The following is a 27,217-nucleotide window of genomic DNA, read 5'->3' on the forward strand; positions in this document are numbered from 1 at the left end:
ACTTAAAGATATAATCATTTACGTGATTTATTATGGTGTTGTGTGTTTACTGTTATACAATTAATAATCAAAATTTCTTTAAATGTGGTTGTTGTTTCACTTTATTTAAAACGCTGGCAGCGGCCGCAGCGACGTCGATGTTGTAGGGAGTTGCTTAGTTGGGTGGACGCTCGCTCGCTTTGTTCCTTCTCCTCATGCCTCATGCTCTCAGCCAGCAGCCGCACGTTGTTGTTGCTGTGGGGGGGATGGTGGTTGTGGTAGCAGCAGCAGCAGCTTACAATTTGTCGAGGTACTGGGAAAGATCGGGAAGACCCTCCTTGAGACCCTTGCGCTTGCGGGTATCCTGGACAATCTGGTAGGGTTTGCTGGCTGGCTCGGTCGGGTCACCGGGCAGCACCTGCCAATGGTCGAACACGCACTGGGGGAAGGCCTGTCCTCCGGTGTTGGAGCGCAGATCGGCGGTGAAGCCGAACGACTCGTTGACGGGCAGGTATGCCTTGACAACGAACATGGGGGTGCCGACCACCTGGTTCTCCTCGAACACATGGCCACGACGTCTGTTCAGCACACCGTAGATGCCGCCGACGGCGACCTCGGGGCACTGAATCTCGCACAGGTACACGGGCTCCATCAGACGGGGACCGGCTGTGATGGCGGCGGCGTACAGGCAACGACGGGTGGTTGGAATGATCTGGCCACCACCGCGATGGATGGCGTCAGCGTGCAGGGTCACATCATAGATGTTGAAGCGGACACCGCGCATGTTCTCGTCGGACAGGATACCCTCCTTCGAGGCCCACTGGAAGCCAGCGACCACGGAATCCTTGATTTCATTGAGGTACTGCACGGACTTGGTGCAATCCAGGATGAAGTTGGGGCCAGTGCCGTCGGGACCGAAGCACCAGATCTTACGGGCCTCAGTGATATCGTAGTCGTACTTCTCGGCCAGATAACGGGCACGAACCTTGAAGTCGTCCTTGGAGCTCACGTCACCGTTGTCAATGTCCTCGGGCAGACCGTCGGGCATGGGAAGAGCCTTCATCAGCAGACGGTTGTGCTTGTTGGGCGACTTGGACAGACACATCTGGTCGGACTCGTCATTGACAGTCTCGCGGTAAGACACAACGGGGTCGGACTTCTTCAGGGGGATGCAAGCATGATCCTCCTCCAGATCCTTAAGGCAAATCTCCAAATGCAGCTCACCGGCACCGGCAATGATGTGCTCGCCAGACTCCTCAATGATGCACTGCACCATAGGATCGGACTTGGCCAGACGCTTCAGACCCTCCACCAGCTTGGGCAGATCGGCGGGGTTCTTGGGCTCAACAGCCACGCGCACGACAGGCGACACGGAGAACTTCATGACCTGTGCGAGGGGAGAACTGGATTAGCACCTATATTTTTTTTTATTAATTGGCGGGGTGCCGTGTGCCGTTTACCTTCATGTTGTGGGCATCCTTGAAGGTGGTGATGGTACCGGTCTTGACCAGGAACTGATCGACACCGACCAGACCGCAGATGTTGCCAGAGGGCACATCCTCGATGGCCTCAACATAACGACCCATCATCAGGATGGTGCGCTGGATGGCCTTCTCGTACAGATCCTCCTTCTTGCCGGGAGTGTAGTTGGGGCCCATGATGCGGCACTTCTGGCCGGTGGCGACCTTGCCGGAGAACACACGTCCGAAGGCGTAGAAACGTCCCTTATCGGAGGTCGGCACCATCTTGGAGATGTACATCATGAGTGGACCATCGGGATCGCAGTTCTTCACGGCAATAGCGGCCTCATCGTCGAAGGGACCCTCGTACAGCATCTCCATACGGTACTTCTGGGCAACCACGGGCGAGGGCAAGTGGATGGCAATCATCTGAAGCAGAGCCTCACCGGCTGGCAGCCAGGTGCGCATCACAGTCTTCAGCAGAACCTTGCCGTCCTTGTCCTTATCCTCGTGCTTCAGGGTCACACCGATCTTCTCGAGCAGCGTGCCGATCTCCTCCTTCTTGTAGTTCATGATGGCATCGAACACCTTGTAGATGGGGTCCAGGATGTACATGCAGAAGGAGCGCTTGTTGTCGACCTCCTTTTGCTTCTGCCATTTCTTGGTCTTGGCGTTGAAGAAGTTCTCGCCCCACAGACTGTCGGATAGAAATGGTTTTCGGTTAGATTGAAGCAAGCTTTCCTTTCGTCCACAAGATGTGAGAGTTGGGCCGGTTGAATGTAGGGTCGCTGCCTTAGCATGTCTCGTTCGGACATTGAGAAAGCGGTCCCGAGCCAGCGTTTCAACAGCTTCCCAAGTAATTTGCTCTACTTCTATATTTTGTAGCACTTGTAGCGCCCTCAGCACGCTCGACTCTAAAAAAGATGCCCCCATACGGAGGCACTTCCAAGATGCCGCACGCTCAGCGTCACACGTTTTGTGCTAGAAGCGTTTTTCAAAGGAGGACTCAAGGGATGTATGGATGGATGACTCACCGGTTCATTAGCTTGACAACATCGATCTTGAACTTCTCGGAGTACATCTCGGAGAACTGCTTGAGGGTGAAGGCCCAGCCGTGCAGACCGGAACCGAAACCAACGGATCCCTTGGAGGGATCCACGCGCACCTCACCCATTGGGCCACCATCATCGTTGTAGGTGGCAATGATGACGTTCACGTTCTCAACGATACGCTGGAAGGTCTGGTACAGCTCCTCAGCATCCAGCTGCAGTTCCAACAGGGCACGGTCCATCTTGTTCATGAACAGAATGGGCTTGATACGCTCGGCGATGGCCTGACGGAGCACAGTCTCGGTCTGCACGCACACACCGGAGACGCAATCGACGACGACCAAGGCACCATCGGTGACACGGAGAGCGGCAGTGACCTCAGAGGAGAAATCAACGTGACCGGGTGAATCGATCAGATTGATCAAGAAACCCTTGCACTCCTTCTCACGCTGATCGGGCGCGGTGATGAAGACCAGATCCTTCTCCTCAACCTCGAAGTACATGGAGATGGCACTGCAAATACATCGAAATTTTTAGTCTCGAAAACTGGGTGTGTCGCCGTGTCTGGCTTTGCTCTGTCCAATGCTTACGTTGACTTGATGGTAATGCAACGCTCCTGCTCATCCTTGCGGGTGTCGGTGAAACGGGTCTCACCGGCCTTGGCACCAGCAATGATACCAGCCTTGGACACGAGCGAATCGGTCAAGGTGGATTTACCATGATCAACGTGGGCAATCACGGACATGTTGCGGATGTTACGCTTCTTGTCCATGAGGCCACGGATTTCGTCGACGGTGAAGTTGACCTAAAAACAGACATTTTTGTGTGTTGGAAGAGGGGGGGAGAGAGAGAGAGACAGAGAGGTGAGGGTTAGAGGAGTTTCGACTGCATATGTATTTATTAAAAATGGCGTCCGCAATAGAGCAAAAACTTAAAACACACACACACACACAAGCATGCAGAATCCGCAATCATGCCATGGACTTTGAGGTTAGATAAGAACAGAAACCACTTGCGTCGACTATTTACAGAAATCACATCCCACACACACATTGGTATGTACGTGTACACATATCTATAGTGTATGCATTGGCTATATAATTAGAACAGGTATTTCATTCCTTGGTGCAAAGATATTTCACAACTTTCACACACTCACACACATGCATTCTCTATTTCGTTTAAATTTTCAATAGCAAACTGCATACGTCATTCTTGGCCGTCCGTCCACTTGAGCTATTTCTTTGTCTTGCATTTCACCAGACACACACACACACACACATGCACATAGCCATAGCCATAGCCATAGGGCCAGGTAACTGCTGGCTGTCACGTCTGCACTTTTCCACGTCCATTCTCACGCATTTTCCCCGACGGCACATCAAAAATATCCCCACACAAGACGCATGCACATTATCCTGCGCCATTTGCTGCAATTATTATCCATTATTTCCACCTACCATTTTGGATGTTTAGAGATTTTCTCGTGGACCAACTTTAAAAACACTACACGCCTGCACCGGCGAATCGACAGGAAAGACGGAGAACTAGAGGTGTCAAGCCAAGGAGGGCACTATCGATAGTATCGATATCCTCTACTATCGATGGATTTGAGACTATCATGACAGTATCGATTGTTTTTTTCAAGACATTCAACGTTGATATTCCTCGATTTTGGTATTCCGTTTAATATTACTAGCTGGTTGGCCCTCTCAGCTCTAAACATATCATTTTATCCGATAGATACATACATTTTCTACAAGATTGGTTAGTTTTGAGAAGTCCTTCTTATTGCATTGTTTACATAAAAAGGTTCAAGCAAAAACGGCCAAAGCAAAAAACGTTATTGTTGACTAAATGTGACGTCAGTGTTGCTGGTCAACCAAGTTTCTTCTATGCGTATGAACTTTTGTATACCGTATTTCTTTTAATTGATGTTAAATGTTTTGTTCCAAGCTCCATTGAAACATTATTTATGATTTTATCCTAGATTGACATGTTTTTTACCTATTAATGCACATGTTTGTGTTTTATATATACATTTATCCCGAATTCTGATACCTATTATTGGAACCCGTGAGCTACAAAATTTCGTTGATCTCTTTAAAAAAGAGACTGACTACTTTCGGCATTAATTGGAGCCTGAAATTACAAACAATATCTCAAGTCCATAATATCAATTTTCGCAAGGTATGCAAATTGTTGCTCATTCCGTGCCAAAGTTGCACAACAATGCTGCCTCTTCATTTCTACATGCTGCTGAATTTTTTCCCATACAAATCAAATGTATCTTGATTCATTGTTGCGTCATTCCATACGCGTTCCCGTAAGATACATGTCTCACACCACGAAAAGTCACCACGAAAGCGCTCTCTTCACCTCTGAAAAGAGAGCAAATTTTGAAACGCTCTCCAGACTCATTAATTTGTGAGCCACTATCGATAGTATCGATATTTTGATACGTTTTTGTGGCGTTGCCAGACTCGTGCAATTCGTACTTGCTGCGAGCTGCCATACCATTATATTTTGTGACATGAAATTCGTCAATTTTGATATTCAGTTTAATATTACTAGATAGTTGGCCCTCTCAGCTCTAAAAAAATAATTCAATTCCTCAATGAATTTTGTTCAGGATTGGCTAGTTTTCAGAACCTCGGAAAAGAGAACAATTTTTTAAAAACCCACCATGAATTGAGAGCGAAAAATGTCAGTATTTTTTGTGCGCTAAATGGAAATTGGCGGTCATTTGAAAATGGTATTTTTATGGCAAAGTCTGGCATGGCAAGTTTTGCATGGTACCTACACGCTAACTACACTACACATTTGCAACTTAAAAATATGCATACGATTAATATATAAATAATAATGAACTTCCAAGTCACTCATTTTTTATTCTATAAACAATTTGGATGAATTTATTATAAGTTAGAGGCGTCATAGCCATTGGTATGGCTTCTTTGATGTGCAATCAAAAATGTAATTATTTTGTTTGTCAAGTTGTACGAATATGTTGGGAAAAACCCAAAGAAGGGATCAAAATTGGTGATCTTTGGTGTTTGTGTCTGCTCGTATTATCAACATTTTAATGGGTATTCGGTGGCATTCCGGACACTTGTTTCGCTTGTATGAATATTAGAGATAGACTGAACCCCATTCTAGAAACTAATGGTTTAAACAATTAAATTCTGATTTTTAAACACATTAAAATGGTACATTTCTTAGGAGAGAAAATGAGAAAAAAAAATACGCTGTGAGAAAACAGGACAACAAATGATTCTCAACATAAATCATCAAAGATTATTGGCTTGCAGCCAAGCGGTATACAGTAAAATGGATTTGCACAAGGCACAAGAGCCCAAGCATCGGCCTTGAAACATAAAATTTCATTGTTGTTTCTATGCGGCGGTAATTAGATTTCCAAGAAATCTAATAAATATTGAAATAAATTAATTCTATATAAGATGTTCGGGGAAAAATAGCACCATTAAAGAGGCTAAAGTCCGGGTCACAATTCCAGACATTTCAGCAAATACCGATTAAAATGAAGAAAGCGAATAACTTTAACAACTTTCAGATACTCTTGCTAGGCAATTGATTCTATGACGGATAAGTTCCCTGAATTCTTGTATAGTAGCTGTTCTAAATTGAGGATATGGAAATAATGGCAGTGATATGGAATTTCATTTAATGAAATTTCATAAATGAAAGAACGAAAGCTATAAGATATTCAGCATACCCGGCCTTGGTCCATTTAATTATAATTCGAGTCCATGCCGGAAGCGGCGAACAACTTAAATATATACATATATAAAAATACATATTTTGATACATACATAATATATGAAAAGATTAGAATTAGTTTAAAATTTAAATATATGCGTACATGGGCGTACCCAGGTAGAGGCTGGGAGGGATGAAGCTGCCCCCATCCATTAAGCATAGTTTTTGGTAAGAAAAACCAATTTTAATTGAATGACATTTTTGTTGTTTAAGTGATTTCATGTGAAAGGGCTGCCGCCCCTTCGCGAAATCCTGGTTACGCCCTTGTACATATGTATACTGTATTAAGCATGTCGTATGAGCAAAGTGATAACAATAAAAATATATAAATGGGACTTGAATTGGAAATCAGTTCAGTTTTGCATCGACAGTGCGAGAGTCAAGTGAAATATGAAGTTCTCGACGTTTCTGGTCCTTATCCTTTGGATGTTTCTGCAGGGGATGTCCTCCCTTGCCAGTGGATACGAAATGGCGCAGGATGTTAGCTTCCCGGAGCAGTGCCATGGATATTGTTTCTCAGTACTCCAGCCATTCATCGATCATTTTCTCAAGTTAAAAGAGGCAACGGATGACAATGATAAAATGAAAGTCGAAAAAATACACTCACTGGAGCTTACCATTAACAATTTGCAGAGTCAGCTACTAAAAAGTGAGACGGAAATAAAAAACAATGTCGAGCAAATCAAGGTTAAAGACGAACAAATCAAGCAGAAAGACGATCAAATCAAGCTGAAAGACGATCAAGACGAAGAAATCAAGAATCTCAGAGAGGATGTGAAGATGATTTCGTGTCTCAATAGTCCAAATAGCGTTTTTGAGATGAAGGTCAAGGGAATGGAGCAGTTTGAAAGTCCCTTCGATTCGTCTCGATGGACGGTCATTCAACGGCGTATCAACGGAAGTGTTGACTTTAATCGCAACTGGACGGATTACAAAAATGGATTTGGAGATGAACGGGGAAGTTTCTTCCTGGGACTGGAAACAATCCATCTAATGACCCTGGCCCATCCTCACGAGCTGTACATCCAACTTAGAGATGTGAATGGAACCACCAGCTATGCTCGATACGATGATTTCAAAGTAGGAAGCGAAAATGAAGACTACAAACTGAAATCGCTGGGAGAGTATTCAGGAACAGCCGGAGACTCATTTAGTTACAATCTAGACATGAAGTTTACCACATTGGACCGGGATAATGACATGTCAGAGAAAGGCAATTGCGCCATTGCTCATGCAGGTGGTTGGTGGTTTAAGAATTGCTCTCGAAGGTACTCATATTTGTGAATGTGAATTCAGACGAATTTATCGTATTAATTTTCTTATTGTTACAGTTCCCTCAATGGAAAATATTATGACGATGGTAAAATAACTGCCTGTCAATATTACGGCATTTTTTGGGGTACTTGGAAGAACTATGACTACACGATCTCGCTTACATTTTCTCAAATGATGATAAGACCTAAGCCGTTAAAAAAAAAGGTCTCTTTTTAATGATATTTTAATAGTTAAGTTAATGCTGAAAGACGAATATACCTCTACAAATTAAATTCTAAAATTTGTACAATTAAATAATAAAAAAAAAACAGCACTGTCGTTGGGACAATATCTGTCAATACCTGCCAACGAAATGGATCAACATTTTGCAGCCCTAGCTAGCTGGTAATATTAAGCTGAATATTAAAACTGAGAAAAATGATTTCCAATTAACAGCCGAAACTAGAATCGTTTCAGCATTTAACAGCAGTTGAACCTTATTTTATTACACATTCGTCAGTAGAAACTATTATTACATTACATTACATCTACCGAGGCTTTAATAATAAGGCTTTAACAATCACAGTTGGCTTCCCAAATTTCCAATGTCAAATGCAATTAACAAAAATATAAAACGCGCTCCATTTACAGAAACATAAGAGAGAGAGAGAGAAATTTCTGAACCACATTTGGAGTTTAAAAGTTAATTACGAAAAACAAACATCAAAATGTATATATACATATATTCCGAAATCAAACTCACAGTACTTTCAAAATGTCTCAGATATACACTGGATTCTTCGACTGCTTGGACTTGCTTTGCAATTGTAATTGGATGTAATTGGATCCTCAAAATTACGGAATTCCCGGTATGAAAAACCTGCGGAGTCGCGGCTAAAATTAACGAGCTCCAAATGTTTGCAATTAACCACGACACACAAAGATAATAACGATATACTAATTAAAAAAAAGCCGTCCACTAAACAACAAAATTATTTGCGTGTACTTACGAGGGGTTTAATGGAATGCATAAAATAATTTTGGCAATTCAATTTCTGTGTTGTGATTAAAACACCCACCTCTTGTTCCGGTTGGTAACAAAATATATTTACGAAAAATAGCCCAAATCCAAATCAATATATGAGGTTGTCGAAGAGTCTTCTTTGAGGAGGAAGATCGGGCGGAGGCAGACACCACGCGGGGTCTAAAGGACAGACAAGAAGCAAACGATGGGCAGCTCTGACAGAAAGAAATGTATGCCAAGAGAATGGTTCCTTGAAGATCGATTTCGCCTGTTCAGTGTTTCTATGAAGGGGTGCTGGTGCCGCCTTGATCCTCGATTGCCGATGTGGCGAGTGGTAATTCTTCTGAACCCTTTTTGCCGGTTCTGCTGCTGGCCTGCTTCTCGCTTTCTACACGGGAACAATTTCAATCGGAAAAAAAGGAAATTTTAAGTTAAAAACTCAAGATTCGGTTGAATTGGAGCCTGGAGCCTGGTACTTGCCTGTGGGCTGACAGAACTCTTCGTTCTTTTGGCTTGTGCCTCTGCTCTCATCGGACTGTTCATTGCAATGTCCGTCCATCAGTTGGGGGGCTTCGTGGGAGCGTAGCAGGAGGCTCAGCTTCTGCGCCAGCTCTTCCTGATGTTCATGGGCATGGAACAGTTGCTCGGTCAGGGCTTTGATCTGTTGATCCTTCTCTTGTAGCAGGCACCTCTGCTCGGCGTCCAGATTCTGCTGCTCGTTTTTACAGACCGCTTGCTGGCGCCGCTGCAGGACGAGAGCATTGAGCGTCTTCTGGTGGATTTCTCCCAACTCGTAGATGTTCAGTGAAGTGAAGCCCCGCAGGCGACTGTCCAAGTCTTTGATGCTCGCCTTCTGCTGCAAAACGTCCATCTGGGCGTTGCGCATTTCGTGCTCCTCCTCGATCTGGCCCAGCCATCTGGGCTTCTTAGCCTCGTCCATGTCCGCGCTTAACAACTTTTCTTTGACGAAATTGTATTCGTTGGCAATCGCCTGCCGATCCTTCATGTTGTGCTCAGCATCCACCAGGGCGAGGATGACATTCAACTCGTTATCGATCCAGTTGGAAGCGTCCCTTTGGTCTTCAATGGCCTTCACTTGGCTCTGAGTCGATGGCTGGCTGGGCCGCTTGTTGGTGGCCAGGGCCTCCTCGCACTTTCTCGTCTTCTTTCCCTTCTTTGCCGCCTTGCTCTTAGTCTTTCCCTTCGCTGTGCTCTCCGTCTGAGGGTCCTTGCTCTCCACCTGGAGCAGCTGCATATTGCTCGCCATCTTCAACTGGCGGTACTGCTGGATAATCTTCCATTTTGATTCATTTATGGATTTGATTTCGGCGTTAAGTTCACTCAAACTTTTGCGGTCCTCCTTGCGCATCATCAGCTCGTTGGCCAGTGTGAGATGCTTGGTGATCTGTGCCTGCAGCAGTTGCAACTGTTTGGCTCGTGCCTCGGCCGAGGTGTCCTGCATCTTCATGCTGGTCAGCTGATTGAGCAGAGCGCCACCCTTGGCCAAGAGATCTGCGCCAGCTTCCTCGTCGTCGCCATCTCGCTCAGAGTAGTTGCAGCAGACAAAGTCGTACAGCAGTTGCTTCTGCTCTAGACTCTGGTTATGGCTGCGCAGATTGTCGATCAGTTGCAACTGCTCGCTGGTGATCTGCTCCGGCTGGAAGTGGAGCATCTCTGGCACCTCGTCCCCGCGACCGTCGTTCAGCTGCAGATCGTGATACGCCAGCTTTATCTCATCAGCCTGCTCCATGAGGGTCTCGACAATACCATCATCATCCCCACCACCACCACCACCACCACCACCACCACCACTCTGTTGGTCTTCAGTCGCTGCCGAAATGTCGGTTTCGGTGGAACTCTTTGGCTCGGACTCTCCGGTGGCCTGCAGCTCACTGCGCTGCTGCTGAATGCTGAACTCGTCCAAAAGCGAAATCATGTTGATCACCGGCTTATTTTTAATTTGGAGAGTTCGATTCGCATAGCGCAGGGTGCTAAGGGTCTCTGCCACATTATAGTCGGAGCAACTGACGCAGGCAATCATCAAGGTGATGGAGTTGCCGCCCAGCGACTCCTGCAGGAAGCGCGTCAGCTTCGACTGTCGGTAGGACACGTGTCCAGCCGGAGTTCTGCTGGAGCCCAAAGCGTTGAGCACGTTGCCAAGGGCCAGCAGACTCTTGTTTATGTTGACGCCCTCCTTGAACCGGTCGCCCCTCGTCAAGGTCTTGGTGCAGCGCTCCGAGCCGGCCAGATCCACCAGGTTGAACCTGGACGTCGTCACGGAGTTGGCTCCTTCGCCAGCCAACTTGGTGGCCACAATGGTAATTGTGAATATTGCGTGGGATCGGGAAGACTTCTTGCTCATCGCCGTAGATGCAGTTGTGCGCTTGGCAGAGCCCCATATCAGATGTTTGGTTACCTCCTGGGCGGAGCCAACCTGCAGCTGGGTCAGGCCAGGCATCAGAATTCGGTTCTCCGACTCGTGCATTTTGACGGGACTCTTTCGGGGCGAAAACAGATCGAACGATTGCTCCAGGTACAGCTCCACGAAAGAGCAGCTCACACTGAAATCGTATTCATCCTTCAGCAGTCCAATGTCCTGGAAAATGGTGTCCACTGCCCTCGGGATCACGCCCATATTGTCGTCGGGCACACCACTGCAGGCCGTGTCCATGGTGTAGGTCTTGCCCGAGCCGGTCTGTCCGTAGGCCAGGATGGTCACGTTGTAGCCATCGAGCAATTTCTTCACCTTACCCCGGACACAGGTCTCGAAAATGTCCTTCTGCGTGTCAGTGTGATCGAAAACATGGTTAAACTTGAACCATCTATTGCGATTCACCGAGACCTGGGGCGATCCGTCCGTTGCTCGCTCCACCGCAACGCTGCATCCACGTTTCACCTCCGCCTTGGCCATTGGCCGTACGCGCACAACCACAGCCACAGAGGCAGAGGCAGAGGCGGAATCGTCGCCATTCTGCATGTTTTTTGAATTGTTTTGGGACATGTTCGGCTCAACCTAGGCAGCAAAATTCACGACGAGTAACAATTAAAGCAAGGATGAGTACATTGTCAAAACTAAAACTAACCTTTGCTGGGCTTCTTTCAAACAGATGAGTCGCCTGCTTCGATTGTGCCTGTGGAACATTTTTAGTAGGCTATCCGATCCGATCAGATCTGGCCATTCGAAACCTGTCGCTGGGCGTCGGAACAGAAACAGAAAACTTTCCACAGACTACACATTATACACACACTCCATACAACACTTTTAATATTTCGTAAGTAAAGCATTGTGGAAACCTAAATACAATCAAAAACTAATTCAGCATTGCCTCGCAGATACGTGGATTTTCAACTCCAACTCCTGTGCGTCAATCGTGCACTTGTACTTTTGTATGCCGCCAAAGTCGCCGCCTCTCGATCCATATTCTGGAACTGAGGGATCGATCCATAATGGACACAGGTGTCGGCTGCAATAAGGACCCCTTTGTCGTAGCTAATTCCGATGACTGAAGATCCCCAGGGGATGGACTCATCTTTTATGTGCGTGGCCACTTTTTCTAGGCTGGCGCTTTCGTAGTATTGGTTCATCGTTTTTAGTGAATAATAAATATTACAGAATGTCGTGATTAGATCGAAAAAAGTCAGAGATGTTTTTTAGGAGCCACTGACAATCATGTTTGGTTCGCTGTAGCATTGGATATCTGGTATCAAAATGCTGGTGATGAGCACTGCGACGAAAGGAGATGGATAGAACGCAATACGCTGGATTGAATGATGGACAATGTAGTTGGGCAAAGCGATATATATTTGTCAGGCAGCACAGCCAAAGACAGCATCGTTTATTATATGATAATAAAGAATACCAATTCTAAACAGAATTTATGCATTACCTTTAAATCGAGCATTAATATTGAGAATGAATCTTTTATGTACTCGTATTGTTTGGTTGCGCAGCCAAATAGTAGACTTAAATACATAGATCATAGTCAGTGGTGCAGCAGTAGAGCAAATATTTATTATTTATTTATTTATCGTTATTATCTTTTGTTTGCGGTAACTGATATCAGAGTGAATGTTGATTTTTAATCAAAACAATCAAATATTGGCCACAGATTGCAATGTTTGTGTTGCAATTTCGGAACTATAGCTCTATTTAATCGTAATTTCCAATATACCAATATAAATGATTTTCGTGATAAGATGCGTTTGTCTGTTGGGCTATAAAAGGCTAAACCTTAGAAAAGAATCATCTGAGCCTTGTCGAAATGCTTCTGAGATACACTGGCGTCTTCGCCTGCTTGGGCTTTCTTTCCCTATGTTGGGCGTATAAAGTAACACCAATTATTGGAGATGGTAATATACACACATATGTATGTACATAAATACATATGTATATATGTAAGTATTTGCAAGTGATTCTCTGACTGCCTAAACATACTTTTTTTAGATGTTTACCCGTTCGTGAAGATCGGCAATGGCTACTATTACATTGAGAATAATAAAAGAGCGAACTGGTATCAGGCGTATATAGCTTGTCGGAAAATGGGCGCCGAGCTGGTCAGCTTCGAGACCCGTGAGGAGCTGGACGCAATGGATGCGTATATACCTATTGAGTACAGTTTGAGGCAATACTGGACTTCTGGGACTGATTTGGCTGTGAAGGGCATGCATGTCTGGTTCTCAAATGCTGAGCCCCTGGCTGACGACGTTTGGTATCCCGGAGAGCCAAATGATGCCGGCGGCAACGAGAGATGCGATATATTAATATATAAGGGGACAGGAGGCACTGCCATAAACGATAGACAGTGCGATAGCGTTGAGCTATATATCTGTGAAGTTCCACTGCCGAAGGAAGTGTCTTTTATATGGTAAACTCTACAGACTCATGTATGTATATGTATGTACAATATATAGTGCTACGCAATGAGAGCAATATTCTACAGGAAAGTTATCATAAATAAGTAATCTGGGGATCTTATGGAACTGCCCGATAAGCATGAATTCAGTCAAAGTGAATTGTCTCACTGATTAATTTTGAATTGGTTTAAACTGGCATGAACGGTTAGGTGTTCCAGGTGTACCTAAACATAGCTACTGCGCTTTATTTGCGATTTTATATTTATATTATATTATTTATATTTCTATACTGGCCCTTTCGTAGTCTTGGTTCATCGTTTTTTTTTTTTTAATAAATATTACAGAATGTCGAGATTAGATCGAAAAAGTCAAACTCAAATGCATTAAATATTAAATAATATTAAAACGGCCTCTGTCGGCTGTTTTTTGTAGGTGGTGGCGCGCCTATTCACCACAGATTAGTCGATTTTCTCGTCAGCTGTCGCCTTTGTGATTTTTACCTCTGTGTAGTTGCCATGTAGCAGAATATATAGTAAAAAATTCACTATTTAATTTTTTATATTTTTATTATTTTAGATTTATTTATTGGAATAGATTGGTTCTTCTTTAGAAAAATATTTCCTCTTATATTAATTAAAAAAAATAATTTTGGTAAACGTCTTAAACGATATAAAAAAAAACTAAGTTATTAATTCGCTTAATTTGTAAAATAAATACAACCTTTGAATTTTTAAGACGAAAATTGAGTCGCAACTTAAGTGACAAGCAACAAATATTGTTTGCACTCAAACCTTTTCCCACACTAATTGCTTGATGTGTTGGATGAATTCTAAACGCTTTCAGAAAAGACCTCAAACAAAGAACAGAATAGCCATTCTTCTGCCTAATCCACCAGCCCAGAACCTAATTACTCACATCAGAGATAAAGAAAAATGTATTTCTTCACGGTAAAAGCCATCTAAACAATGTCAAAAATCTGTTTGGTAATCACATCTTTTGAATTTCACGGGCTGAGCAACAAATGTAGAGCAACATGGGTTCAATGTTGATGGCAACATGCGAGGGAACATTTCCCCTTCATTGGATTCATGCTGAGAAACACTCACCAAGCAACAAATGCTGGCAACATAGCTCATGGTGGAGAAATTAAATTTCACTCAAATTTCACCTCTTGGAGGGGAAACCAAATTTCACTCAAACTCTGCCAAAAGGCTGCTGGCAGCATTTACAGCTTGTTGCTGGCAACATTGAATCGCGCATAGACACGAATGTCGTTCGGAACTCCACTCCAATTGGACGAAATTGTAGTCGTTTCCAACGTTAAATCTGCCATTTGAACTTTGGAGCGCCTGCTCCACCATCCGCTTCGAACCTTCGATCTTGATAGATCGCGGCTGGCCTCTTATTGGCCTAATTCTTTCATATTTTTCCGCCCGCACAAACACAGTTAGAAGCAGTTCATTTACTAAAATTTGTTCCCTTTGGTCACACTGAAAGAAAGGACTATGTAATATTATTGCTAGAGATGGGCATCAAACACAATATCAAACACCAAAAAAAAAACACTTTTTCACTTTGGTCACACTTAAAAACAAAAAGACTATTTTATATTACTTCCCATTCCCATTCATCAGTTGGTTTTTTCTTGGCTATAAATGGGGGATATTTATACGGCAGTGAACTCCTCCGACCTGACTCCTCCGACTCTGACTGATGAGGCGGCGGCGTTTAAAAGGCGCAAAAAATGTTAATTAGCCGCATTTGTTTGTTTACCCACTGCTCCACACTCTCCTTCCATTTCCCCCTTGCAGCATCTACATCTCCAGCTCTCCGGCGAGTGCCACTGTTTAATTAGTTATTCATATTGTATTTTACCCCATGGACATGGATTTAAATGACAGCAGACAGACAGCAAAAATATTTCAAATGCGAAAATTCTTAAATGAATTTTTTGAATTTCAGGGATGGAAGATGGAAATACGAGTATTCCAGGCATGCTCTTCATTTATGCCCTGAGGTATCCAATGGTATATTATGATAGACGTTAATGTTTATTGAAAATGTTCAGATATGGCAACAGATCTATGCACAGAACTTCGAAGATCTGCTCGGTTAAATTGACAAAAACGATGAAAAAGCAGCAGAAGAATAGTGCCAGCAACTGTCAATAAAATGTCTTGGCCGAAAATGACTAGTCGGTTGACGATCGAGACAGTTCGGACCATTTGTTAAGTGTGCGCGCTCGAGGGGTTTGTTTATTAACATGAAATCTATGCCTAGAATAAGCTCCAGTAAATACATGTTTGTTAAATGGCACACAATTGCTGACTCTTAGGAGAGCTTTTGTCACAAGGGACACTATTAGATTTGAATTTATGCGATTTAATAACTTTCGCTTAAGAAGTTCAGCAGCGAGTACCATCCCTGGGATTCGTCATCTTTCATTTTCTTCTGTCGCGTTCGACGCGCCATCGCCGCTTCATCTGCGTGGCCTTCAATGTTGAAAATTACGAATATCTTTTCAGCTTTTCCAACTCTCTCACCTCTGCGCTCTTCTGGCGCCATTTATTCGACGGCGAGCAGAAAAACTCAGACAAGCAGCGTGGCAAAAAATTGGGTTATGCTGCCGTTCAAGAAAAGTGAAATTAGCATAAAGTTCTTTCCCGCTCCTTTCCATTTTTTTTTGTTTTTACTGTGTGCGTTTTTTTTTTTCTTTTCACTTTCTGCAGCTGGTGGGGAAAACTTTTAGCAATGTCCTTTGCCTGTCTCTTGGCATTCTGTTTGTAATTCCTTGGGTGTCGTATTGGCCCATGTTTATGGCTCCTCTTACTGTTGCTGCTGCTTCAGTGGCTGCTGCCTCTCTGTTGCCTCTGTTGCTGGCGCAATCAACTAGATGACGGCGGACCACTTGCTCAAGGCATTAGTCTCTTGTTAATTTCTTGATGCCACATTGTCTAATTTTTCAGCTGCTCGAAAGAAATTTGTATATTTATGCAAACGAGATGGCAGCAGCCAATGGGACAGAGATTCCGAAAGGATTGTGAAAAGTTTCTAGGGAAAAACTTTTTAATGGCAATCTATAAATTGTGAAGGTGTGAAAAATCTTTAGGGGGGCATTACTTTCTGTGGCAATGAAAAATTATAGTAGGGAATTTAACAATTGTGTGAATGAAGAATGCATCTGCAGAATGCACTTTCTAGGACCGAAGACATTTTGTTCTGTACCTTAACATGCTCCGGCAGCTGTCCCAGTGCCATCTGCATGGGTGTTAAAATATAAATCGAGTGTGAGCCAGATACAGGTGAAGTACTCCCACATCTGTATTCATACAGAAAAGAAGCATTCATTAGGTCATAAATTCACAACGACAAAGGGAACAAAATGTCCACCAGCATCAAAATTTTATTGGTAAAAAAAAAAAATAATCCATAAAATATTGAAATTGACACAACTATTCATGGTCGAATACAAAAACAGATGCAATGCGGATGCGGCACTTAATTTGCTTAATTAGAGCCCGTGTGCTTGAAGCATATTGAATATCCATATGTATGTATATTTATACTAATTAACTTTAAATTTATTTAGTAATTATAATTCAATTTTATGCCTTAATTCAATGCACAACAGAGCAGGCCGTGCCATACGTGGCGGCATTGAGCAAACAATATACAGCGCAGACTCGGTATATATTTTATATAGTTTTTGGCATGTAAAATGTGAAATTCAATGGGAATTGTTAATGGCACACACAGATACTACACACACACACACACACACACACTCCCATGCAGATACAACAGATACTCAAAATTATTGCATGTAATTTATTAATGCCGCCGTGTGTGGCACAATTTGTTTCATGAAGCATGTAAAATGGATTTAACGCCCCTCCTGATAAGGTCCTGGCCCAGACAACGAGTGGTAGAAAGAGAGATAGAGTTAGCTGCAGAAGTAGAGACAGCCAGAGGAGAGAGAGTGGGAGAGAGAGAGAGTGGGAGAGAGTGGGAGAGAGTGGAAGAGGGCTGGACTGTACTGGACATGAAACAAGGATTGGCTTTAACCAGTTTTCAAACAACGAGCAGAGCAGAGCAGAGCATTCCCAAACGGGTGTACTCCATGTACAACTATCTGGCAGCATATTGAGCGACTAATTAAAAGTGCCAACTGTACAAGGATATGTCGCTCCTCCTGCTCCTCCTTCTGCTCCTCTTGCGGCCACCTTCCTTCCTGCTGCAGAACCAGCAGAGAGACAAGAGCCAACATGCCAACAGATGTGACAACAAGTTGAAATGGAAATTGACACGAACACGAGAACACAGCGACAATCCTAAGGATGACATGGGGATCAAAGGATTATGGAGACTATATATCCCCAAAGATAGGAGACAGCATGGATATGGTTCGCATCTCAAAGGTAGTACAGATTGTGCGGGCAATCAAATCAATCAATAAGTAGCAATACTGATCCAAAGAGCACTGCCTTCCCCCCAAAAGGAATAAACAAAAGTAATCTACAATTTACAGAACTATAGGAACTTATCCTTAACCAGTACACAGATATTTTAAAGAGCTAGAGCTGGCCACTCGTGGTACACCATGGTCAACCTTCAATCAGGCGCTAATTGATCCGTGACGAGACATTTTTGAATGCCACTCACGTTAAATTTTCAATTATTGCCACACAAATGCGGCCCATCAATTTTTAATTGAACACACAGCATTCCATTTCAGTGGAATGTCCAAATGGATTAATTATTCATTTGTTGCCATTTGTTGCCATTTTTGCCATTTGTTGCCATTTGTGGCAGTTTTTTTTTTCGCAGCACTTTATCGAGTGGGGGCGGAACTCTTGAACTCCACTTTTGACCTCCATTCAGGAGGAGCACTGTGAAATTGTGCTCAACTTTTGGGTTGACTTCCTTCTGGGAGTCCAGTACTCCTTGAAGGACCAGCACCCTTCCCTCCCGCGTCTTGCCACGCGGCGCACTAGCCAATTTTCCAAAGTTTAATTCTAAACAAATTTAATTGAAAAACTTTTGCATTTGGGGAATGGTTCAGATTTCGGGCCGAAGCGAAGGTTCGCAACGCAAAAAAAAACGGGATACAAGTGCATATGAAATTGTTTGGCAAGTTGCTGTTGCTGTTGCAGTTGCAGTTGCAATTGCACTTGCTGTGTGGTACGGTACTTTCTGGCATTGCCATTATTATTTCTTTCTCTCTTTGGGATTTCTTTTCATTTGTCGCCGCCATTCACAGGGGCAATGGCGGTGGGGGGGCGGCGACTGGGGACCCGTTTAGCATTTAGTTGCCTTGCCTTTCAGTTGATTCCTGCTTGAGTTTTTTTCTTATTTCTTATTTAATTATTTGCTAGATGTTTCTGACCAAAAAGTCACCGAAGCAACGAGCTGCGAAAAACTTTTACGTTTTGTTGCAAGCACCAAAATTGAAATTATAAGTTTTTCTGCTGCTCCATAGCCGTGGGAGGAGCAGGAAGATTCCTTCTCATTTCGGGCATTGGTTGTGGCATTTTCCCCATTTTAATTTAAACATCTTTGCGCGAAATTAATTTCACAATTTTAATTTTTATTGGCACTTTCTCAAACGGTTGAAATTTTGGAATTTCCAAGCTTTACTTTGAGTCGGAGGATTGTGATTTTAAGGGGTAAAGTCTTTCTTTTATTCCCCCACTTGCGCCTTTTTATTTCATCCTTTTTCGCATTGCTTAAAATCTGTACTTAAATCAAAGCCAAAGCTCCAGTCAGCTGTTTAGTGTGGGAATTTGCATGTGTATTTTCCTTTAAGTATTTGTATTATTTTCAATCAGCAGACACAGACGCTGGGGGGTGGGGGGAGGAGGAACTCATTGAGTTGCCACTCAGACATTGAGACCGTTTCGATATATGGAAATGGAGATGAATTGGTGGCCATTCAACTATAAAATGCCGTTAAGTTGGCCCAGATTGTCTCTCTATGTATGTATGTATGCATGTGACAGTGTGTGTGTCGCATACACATACATAGAAAATATATATACATAAATTTTATATATGTATGTATGTATGTATGGTTTTTTTGGTTGCAACGCAGCGCAAAACCATTCAAAGATTTATATGAAAACTCAAGGATCAAGTTGCAAGAGAAACTGCCGTCTCCCTTTGCTTCTGCCACAGCTGTTTCTGCTTCTTGCCACTGTTTGCTGCTGCTGCATCTGTGTGTGTGTGTGTGCGCGTATCTATGTAAGCATGACATTTACCGGGCTGCAAGTGGCTGCTGCCAGTGCTGCTACTGCTGCTGCTGCTGCTGCTGCTGAAAAAGTTGCATACTCTCGTACGCATTTGCCACACAAGCTGTTGAGAGCCGAGTTATGTCCTTGCGCTGTAATACACATATGCATATGCAACGTGGATTCAGTGTACAGTGTAAGCTGCTCTTAAAGGATCTTCGATTGCGGTTGATTCCAAAAGCCTCGAATCAATTCTGAGTCCCCTGAAGCTTCAATGATAAATAAAGCTGCAAGGAAACACCCAAGAAATAAATTTCGCTCATACCGATGACTCACTGTAGTTGGCATGAATATATTCCGATTCATGCTGCATTTTCCTTGGGGGGAAATTCATTTTTTTTTTCTCTTTCTTTATATTTCATTTTAATTTCCACTTGTGAGTGTTGACTTGAATTTCTGGCTGTTCTGGCTGTTCTGGCTGTTCTGGCTGTGCTGTCTGTCTGTCTGTCTGTCTGTCTGTTGGACTGACGTGCCATAATGCATATCCCCACAGCCATGTCGCTGGCATCGCATTCGCATCGCCATCTCCTTCGGTTACCCCCAAAAGAAGGGAAAAGTGAAAAAATCCTACATGTGAGATATCTGCATCTTCCGTTGGCGCCAGGTTGTAGTTGTTGTTGTTTCTTTTTGCCTTCTTTTTATTGGGTCTGTGGCCCAGTTTGTCTCTGAGGCTTCTGACTCTTGCCACTTTTTGTGCTTTGTTTTTGCCTGCAGATTCGTCTTGTCGTCCTGTGGGCTGTCGTCGCATTGTAAAAGGGAAGAGGGAAGAGGAAAGTGTGCACCACACACTTGAAAACTACTTTTACTTTTGTGTGCACGGGGCGACGGCAACACTGTATGTAAGTTGCAGCTGCCGTCGTCACGCACCTTCCCTTCCCATCCCTTCCCTTCCCGCCCTGCTATTTACAAGTTTTTGGCTTTCGTTCGCCTCTCACATATCGGCAGCATTATTTCGTGTGAAGCACCTTGAAGGCTTCAAGTTCTGTTTGTCACCAGAGACAGGCAACGCCTCGTCTCCGTTGTGTTGTCCTTTTGAGCTTTTCATTTGCTTGTGCCATGTAACCATGTCCTTGCAACTCTACGTCCTGCCTACTGTCTGCCTACTGCCTGCTGTGTGTGTGTGTGTGTGATTGTTCAAGTAATTCCTGTAGAGGCTGTAGGCTTAAAGGCACATGGAGATAAGAGAAACAAAGCTATCAGCACCATCAAACCAAATGGCAGCAAAGATCAGTCAGTGGGGGACACCATGTAAGTAGAGCTTTCAGATGAATTTCGAAAGATAATTTAGATGAAGAAAGTGTGGAAAAAACAAGCTAAGATCGGGAATGTTTATTAAACTAATTAACTAAATATTTATTCAAACTTAGAGCTGCATGTTTGAGTGTTTTTTTATTGCCTTTTCTTCACTAAAAATTTATGTAAAAACGCATTAAAATGCAGTCTTATAAAAAAACCAATTAAAAAAATTAAACAATAATATTTTAAAATTATTATTTTAATACATTTCGTATTGATTATAATTATTGCTTCTAAAAGAGTGCACCCAGAGAAATATATTACCGAAAATGGAAAAAAGCGCCACAACTTTAAGGAGTATGAAATTAATTTTCATTCAATGAAATTCACATATAAATTGTGTTAAATATTATCCCAAAAACTAGCACCTAAAATTCCGAAACCTTAGGCATTGTGTACTTTAAAACCGGGTTAAATTTATGTTTATTTAAATTTAAATTTATTGCCTAAAAATTTACGACACAAAAAGTCGTCCATGTTGCAGAGCCAAGGTGTGTGTTGTAGTCCACGGTAACTCTGGCTAATGTATCTACCATTAGGACGGGTGGACGATGCCAAGATAATTGAATAACAATGACAGAGTGACTCAATTGAATAAGAATTACGAGTGCAGGATACACATACATATTTCAGGCAACTCAAGACAGCAACAGACCAAACAGACCAAAGGCAATTATAACTTTATGTTTCGAATGGAGGGAGCGGTGACAGATGGAAGGCATACACAGAAGTCAGTCGAGAAGTCAGGTGTGTCCGGCAGCGACATTATTAACACGTGACTACAGAATTTTTAATTGCCGCATTTTCTAATTGGTCCAAGCAGCAGTTACACAGTCCACAGGCAAAGGTCTGGGGGCTTGTCGCCGTCTCTCAATAATATTCCAGAAATGATAATGGAGCCATAAAGCCATAATGTTGTCCAGACAGTGAAATATTTATATGCCACAACGGTGGAAAATAAGTTGAGTGAAAGTAAGTATTGCTTCTGACAACGACAACGTCAGCGACAGCGAATGAAAACCAAAGTAAAAGTCATAAAAACTTAAATATCGCGCATACGCCACGGTTTCTACTGTTTTCCTTTTTCTTCTGTTTCCCATTGAATTCTTTTTTCTGTTCTGTTGAATTTTGTTGGCGCCCTTTTTTTGTGTTGTGTTGTGTGGTCCATAATAAAGCTGTAAAAGGCAACTATTTATTGCTCGAAAATGTTTTCATCAAAGTGGCGTGAATACTCGCTTCATTTTATGGTTTATTTTGCATATTCTTAAAGTTGTTTTTAAAGCAAAGTTTTTATTGAGTTCACCTTTTTTTGTGGTATACCCAAAATGGGTGTTAATAAATATAGATCAAACGATTGCAGGAGTCTAAGGGAAAAACAAATTTTAGTATAAGAAAAGACATCGAATTTTCAGTGGAAGAAGTTCAGGGGAATATAGAGACCATTTTTAATGTGAGAATTTATGTAGAAAATATTAAATTGTCAAAAGAAAAAGTTCTTTAGGAGAGAGCGCATTTCCTGGCAGAATATTGTTTTACTGAATTTCTAGCGTTCGAATTTCGAAGAAAAAAATGGCACTTCCAGGGTAAAAGTAATGTGGAAATTAATTAATTAATTTGTAACTTGTAAAGACTTGTATGAAAGCTGTTGCCAGACCAGCAGCATTTTTGAGAGTGAAAACTTCCTTCCATTGACGGTTTGGCAGTCCCCTATTAGACCAAGATCTAACTAGCTTGATTTATTTGCCTTTGCCTTTGTTTTTCTCCATTCTATTCTCTAATCTTTAATACCTTAAATAAAAAACTCTTAAAAAATGAAAGAAAAAGAAAAGAACATTTAAACCTCAAATCGGATTTGTTGCCTAATTGCCTCAGACACAGACACAGTCGAGGGATAACCGCGAATCTGGGCGACGACAAAAAGCGAGAGTAAGAGCTTCCTCTTTCCCTTTTTTTTATAGCCACTTCTTCGACGGTTAGTAATCGGATACACTCGCACACATACGAGTATATAGAACAGAACAATGTGGAGTCGAAAAGGGAAGCATTCGCCATATATCAGAAGTGTGCCAGAGACACACACACACAAACAAACACACGCAGCAATTGCGACTGGGAAATGGAAAAAAGCCAACGTGAAAAAATCGTGAAAATCGCGTGACGCGTGCAGCATTGCTCTCTGGCTCTGCCTTTGGCTTTTTATGGTTGTGTGCGGGGGGGTTTCGGGGAGACCCTTTCAGCCGGACTAGCCGAATGACCCAGACGATGGCCAACGGGCCCCACCAACATGCGATGACCGACCGACAAAACACTTTGCTTAACCCTTTCCAAAGCCGCCGACAGACATGGGATTGAATTGACCCCAAAACACCCCGCTCCAGCGCTCACTAACATTCCTCCGCCGGCTCCCTTCCCACTGTGAAAGATTATCAAGGTTTTTTAAGTGCTCAATAAAATAAAGGTGGCGGCTTAGCTCGGGGCAAAACGACAAATTTGTATGTGTTTTTTTTTTTCTGTGTGTTGTTTCGACTGCTGGAGTTGTTATGTAATTAAGCATATTTTCTGTTGATACTCTTTCGGAGCGCTATTTAAACTTTGATGAGATGTTGGTAACGAGGGGATACAAAATATTAAAATATTTGTAAGTAGGTTAAAGAAGTTTATATTAAGTTATAATTAGATAAAGGTGCACTTTAAACTCTTCCTAAATACACTTTAAATTAACAAGTTTTCACCGATATAGCTTCACATTAATTAATTAAATTTACTTTAATAGCAGAAATACCCTTTAGTGATACTCTTTGTATTCTTTGATTAAAATCGCATTGCTTTAGTCTTAATAATTCCCGAATTGCCAGAGTATACATCCCTGGCCGGCACAACTTCTTATTCCCATGAGTTTTTAGTGCTTTGTAATGGTGCGAGTTGAGTGATCTTGATTCGTGGCGCCACTACACGTAGCCAAATCAATGAATGAATTATCAGTAAAGCTTCCACAGAGGGGGGCGCGGGCCCATAAAACAGCCAAGGGGCAAAACGAATGGTAGGAAGTGGAATGGAGAGTGTTGTGCGCGGTCTCGTTAAGTGTTTTATCTATAAGTTCTCTCAGTTTTATGGTTCAATTTCTAGATTACTTTACTGCATGAATTATATTTCTGGGAATTTCTTTTAAATCATTTTTGTATAGAAATAAAGTAAAGTAAGGATTTAAGATTTAATGGCATTTGGAAAAGGAAGAAATGGAAAGGCAGCTGGTTTTTGAACCGAGTTCTAGGGAAAACTGTCTATGCTGTCCATGCCCATAAAGGCATTCCCAATCTTGTAAATATTTAATATATAATTTCCTACAGCAAACATCTTTATTTGTTCCCTTTCATAAATTTCGCATACATTTCAACCTCAGGACAAAGGCAAAGAATTCCCAGCACCCCTGCCACCACCGTCTGCCACCTTTTGTTGACCTTTTTGACATAGATTGTCATCTAATTAAGGGCCATATGGCTGTCTGGCCCTGCCTGCCCCCCACTTTGCCACACAGTTTTAATTAACTTGCTTTCGACGGGTTCCTTTTTTTTTTTTTTTGGTGTTTCACCTGGGGGCTGCCACATTTTTGTGCCTCTACTTGGACTTTGTGGTAAAATTTACAATGTAATTTCCGCACGGTGGGGACACACTGCATCGCACAAGACTCTGCACTTATTTGCTCTGTGCTGCAACACACTTGAATTTTAATAGAAGATGCTGCTGGAGCGCCACCCAGGAGGGGGCAGGCATATATGGTAGATGGTAGCCATTGGGTGGGGTGTTGGGGTGCGGCATTGGCCTTTAAGTCATAACTCATGACTGCGCGCCTGCAGGTATGCAACGGTTTGCAGTTTTTCGCTCTAAAAATACTATAATAAACCAACAAAAAGGAGAGGGAAAGAAAGCAAGGCCCCACCAGGTGAGGAGGGAAAAGGGTTGAGTAGAAGTGGCAGGCCAATGGTATGGCATGTGATAGCTCAAGAATATATTAACCCTACAATGGCATTAACTTGGATAGTGGCTTGTGTTTTCTCTTTAGATATTTTAATACTTACTTTTGTTAGGGAAAGCAGAAATCAGAAATCTATAAAAGAAAAATCAGCAGAATGGATTTATCCTCAGCTGTTGTCTCGCTTAATCCTTTGATAGCCTGTAGCTATACGATGTATGGGAGAACCACGTTGTCTAGATCATCAATTGAATCTACATTCCAGTCTAGAACATAAACAATATTTTGTGTTATACATAATTATAAATATATTGGGTTCAAAAAGTCAATTAACGTATAAAAAAAATGTATTTCTCAGCGTCTAAATATTAGAACAAAACAATGGAAAATAATACTACAGGATATGTATGTATATCCATTGATTCCCCTTGATATGCTTACACCTAAACCAACATCGTTTTTTTTCTTTGGGTTAAATCCGGGGGAAATGCTTTCAACAAGTTACAAATTTTCGGCGTACGTGCCAGCATTTTATTATGTTTGTCGCGTAGATCTGATCAATGACCTACGTGACACCCTCCCAGGTCCAGGTCCAGGACCAGGACCAGGACCAGGCCCAGGCTTCTCCTCTACCGCGCCATTAGGTTTCAATAGAGATTGAGAAAGCGCTCTGGGTCTCTCTCTCGCTCTATCCCTGGGGCTCTGGGCGCTTTTCCTGCGCTTTTCTTTTTCAATGCACTGGGCGGAAATTGTGGCAAATTGATTGAAACTAAATGGGCGAAAAATATCAGCGCATCAAATTGCCTGTGACAATGATAGAGTGAGAGAGAACGAGAGAGAGCTTGAGCTTCTGAATGGACAGAGACAGGATAGGGAAAATACCTTGAGTGGGAGTGTGAAGGGGGAGGGGGGGTTGCGATTTCCCTGCGCTAACAAGCTGCAAGGCAACACGCAACGCACTTCGAGCTAGACATGTTTTATATGTCAGTCTCAAGTGTCGCCAGCAGACGACACGCCAGCAACAATAACGAGGCAGCGGCCGACGCGGTCTGACTGACTGGTATGTGGCAGATATTCAAGGGATTTCCATCTTTCCCGCTTTAAAGGGAAAAGCTACGCTATGAGCTAAGTTCAAGTACTAGTCTGGAATTTCGAATCAATAAACTCAGCAAGCACAAAAAAAAAAACAATTTAAATATTTTTAAAGGTGATTTTTTTAGGATCATTTAATGGGATTAATAGATAATGATATTTATTGATATTTTTTCGTTAAATGATGCATTTTTGGTAAGAAATTATTGTTCATAGCTGTTTGAAACAGGAAACAAATGTACAAACATATCTAAACAACATTTTCCAAGTCCTAAAGTGTTCTAAATTACCTTGAGGCCAGGTGAAGTCTCCCCTTTAGTCGCTTAGAGTCGCATATTTTTGAGAGCGATGACAGCTAATGAACACACAAATATTTCAACAATTTTGAGCCATCTTCTGGCTACTACTTCTTTGCTGCCTCGTCAGTATAAAAAATGATGTCACTGGCCTCATTGTCCTTGCGGCAGCGAGCGAGCGAGCGGCGCCCCAGAGTCCCATGGAAAAAGTCAGAGTCTCAGACATTCATAAATCTCCACTTCTCTTCTCTTCTCTCCTCTCCTGTCTCTTGTTCCCTCTCTCTGTGGTGCGTGTGGTTTCTGGTTTCGGGAATCTCTCTGGTTTTCTGTTCAGTTCTGGCAGTAAATCTGTAAATTGTTAAGCCAAAACCGAAATTCGGCAACCAAAACTGCAAGACCCAATGACTGCCACTTGGCAACATATCAGAGTACGAGATGGAAGTAAGGGAAAATAAAATATAAAATGGGAATGCGATGGCGCCATTCGAAATTTACGAGTGACACAAATGGCCTTCTTCAGCTCTCTATCTCGCTCGCTCGCTCTCGCTCTCTCTCTCTTGGTGCATTGCAGTTGCAGCACGGAAATGGAAATGCGGCAAATAGCAAAAAAAAACGGCTGGGTTAATCACAAGACAAATTATGAATTTTTTTAAAATGTTTTGGCAAAGTTTCAGCTACAAAAATGTAAGAAAACCCTAGAAAAAAAGCTACAAAAATTAAGAATTTATATTTAGTTTTAATTTAGATTTGGTTTACTGTATGTTGTCTAGGTATAATTTAGAGACCAGAAAATGGTCAAATAAAGCTGGGAATGCTTGGCATAAAATAGTTTTCTGCTGCACTCTGCAGACTTTGCCAGTTTAAAGAACTTAACAA

General features: G+C 42.6%; 4 protein-coding genes across 4 annotated transcripts; 2 read left to right on the forward strand and 2 right to left on the reverse strand.

Moving 5' to 3' along the window:
* Positions 1 to 83: 83 nt before the first annotated feature.
* LOC111071977 (eukaryotic translation elongation factor 2) lies at positions 84 to 4,053 on the reverse strand. Its single transcript, XM_022363539.2, has 5 exons — positions 3,949 to 4,053; positions 3,079 to 3,293; positions 2,474 to 3,001; positions 1,440 to 2,136; positions 84 to 1,366 (listed from the first exon to the last, which is right to left on the reverse strand). Exons 1-5 carry the CDS (start codon positions 3,949 to 3,951, stop codon positions 275 to 277), a joined length of 2,535 nt encoding a protein of 844 aa, XP_022219231.2. The 5' UTR covers positions 3,952 to 4,053; the 3' UTR covers positions 84 to 274.
* A 2,683-nt stretch (positions 4,054 to 6,736) lies between these two features.
* LOC121403953 (microfibril-associated glycoprotein 4-like) lies at positions 6,737 to 8,575 on the forward strand. The gene is made up of 2 exons (XM_041592403.1): positions 6,737 to 7,536; positions 7,600 to 8,575. The coding sequence occupies exons 1-2, from the start codon at positions 6,737 to 6,739 to the stop codon at positions 7,757 to 7,759; spliced, it is 960 nt and encodes a 319-aa protein (XP_041448337.1). The 3' UTR covers positions 7,760 to 8,575.
* Positions 8,576 to 8,657: 82 nt separating this feature from the next.
* Positions 8,658 to 11,547, reverse strand: LOC111081934 (kinesin-like protein KIN-4A). Its single transcript, XM_041592404.1, has 3 exons — positions 11,389 to 11,547; positions 9,027 to 11,325; positions 8,658 to 8,934 (listed from the first exon to the last, which is right to left on the reverse strand). The coding sequence occupies exons 1-3, from the start codon at positions 11,545 to 11,547 to the stop codon at positions 8,828 to 8,830; spliced, it is 2,565 nt and encodes an 854-aa protein (XP_041448338.1). The 3' UTR covers positions 8,658 to 8,827.
* A 1,223-nt stretch (positions 11,548 to 12,770) lies between these two features.
* LOC111072011 (C-type lectin 37Da-like) lies at positions 12,771 to 13,483 on the forward strand. Its single transcript, XM_022363588.2, has 2 exons — positions 12,771 to 12,896; positions 12,991 to 13,483. The coding sequence occupies exons 1-2, from the start codon at positions 12,809 to 12,811 to the stop codon at positions 13,413 to 13,415; spliced, it is 513 nt and encodes a 170-aa protein (XP_022219280.1). The 5' UTR covers positions 12,771 to 12,808; the 3' UTR covers positions 13,416 to 13,483.
* Positions 13,484 to 27,217: the final 13,734 nt, after the last annotated feature.

This window comes from Drosophila obscura, unplaced genomic scaffold (genome assembly GCF_018151105.1).
Source record: "Drosophila obscura isolate BZ-5 IFL unplaced genomic scaffold, ASM1815110v1 contig_179, whole genome shotgun sequence".
In the NCBI taxonomy this organism is placed as follows: domain Eukaryota; kingdom Metazoa; phylum Arthropoda; class Insecta; order Diptera; family Drosophilidae; genus Drosophila; species Drosophila obscura.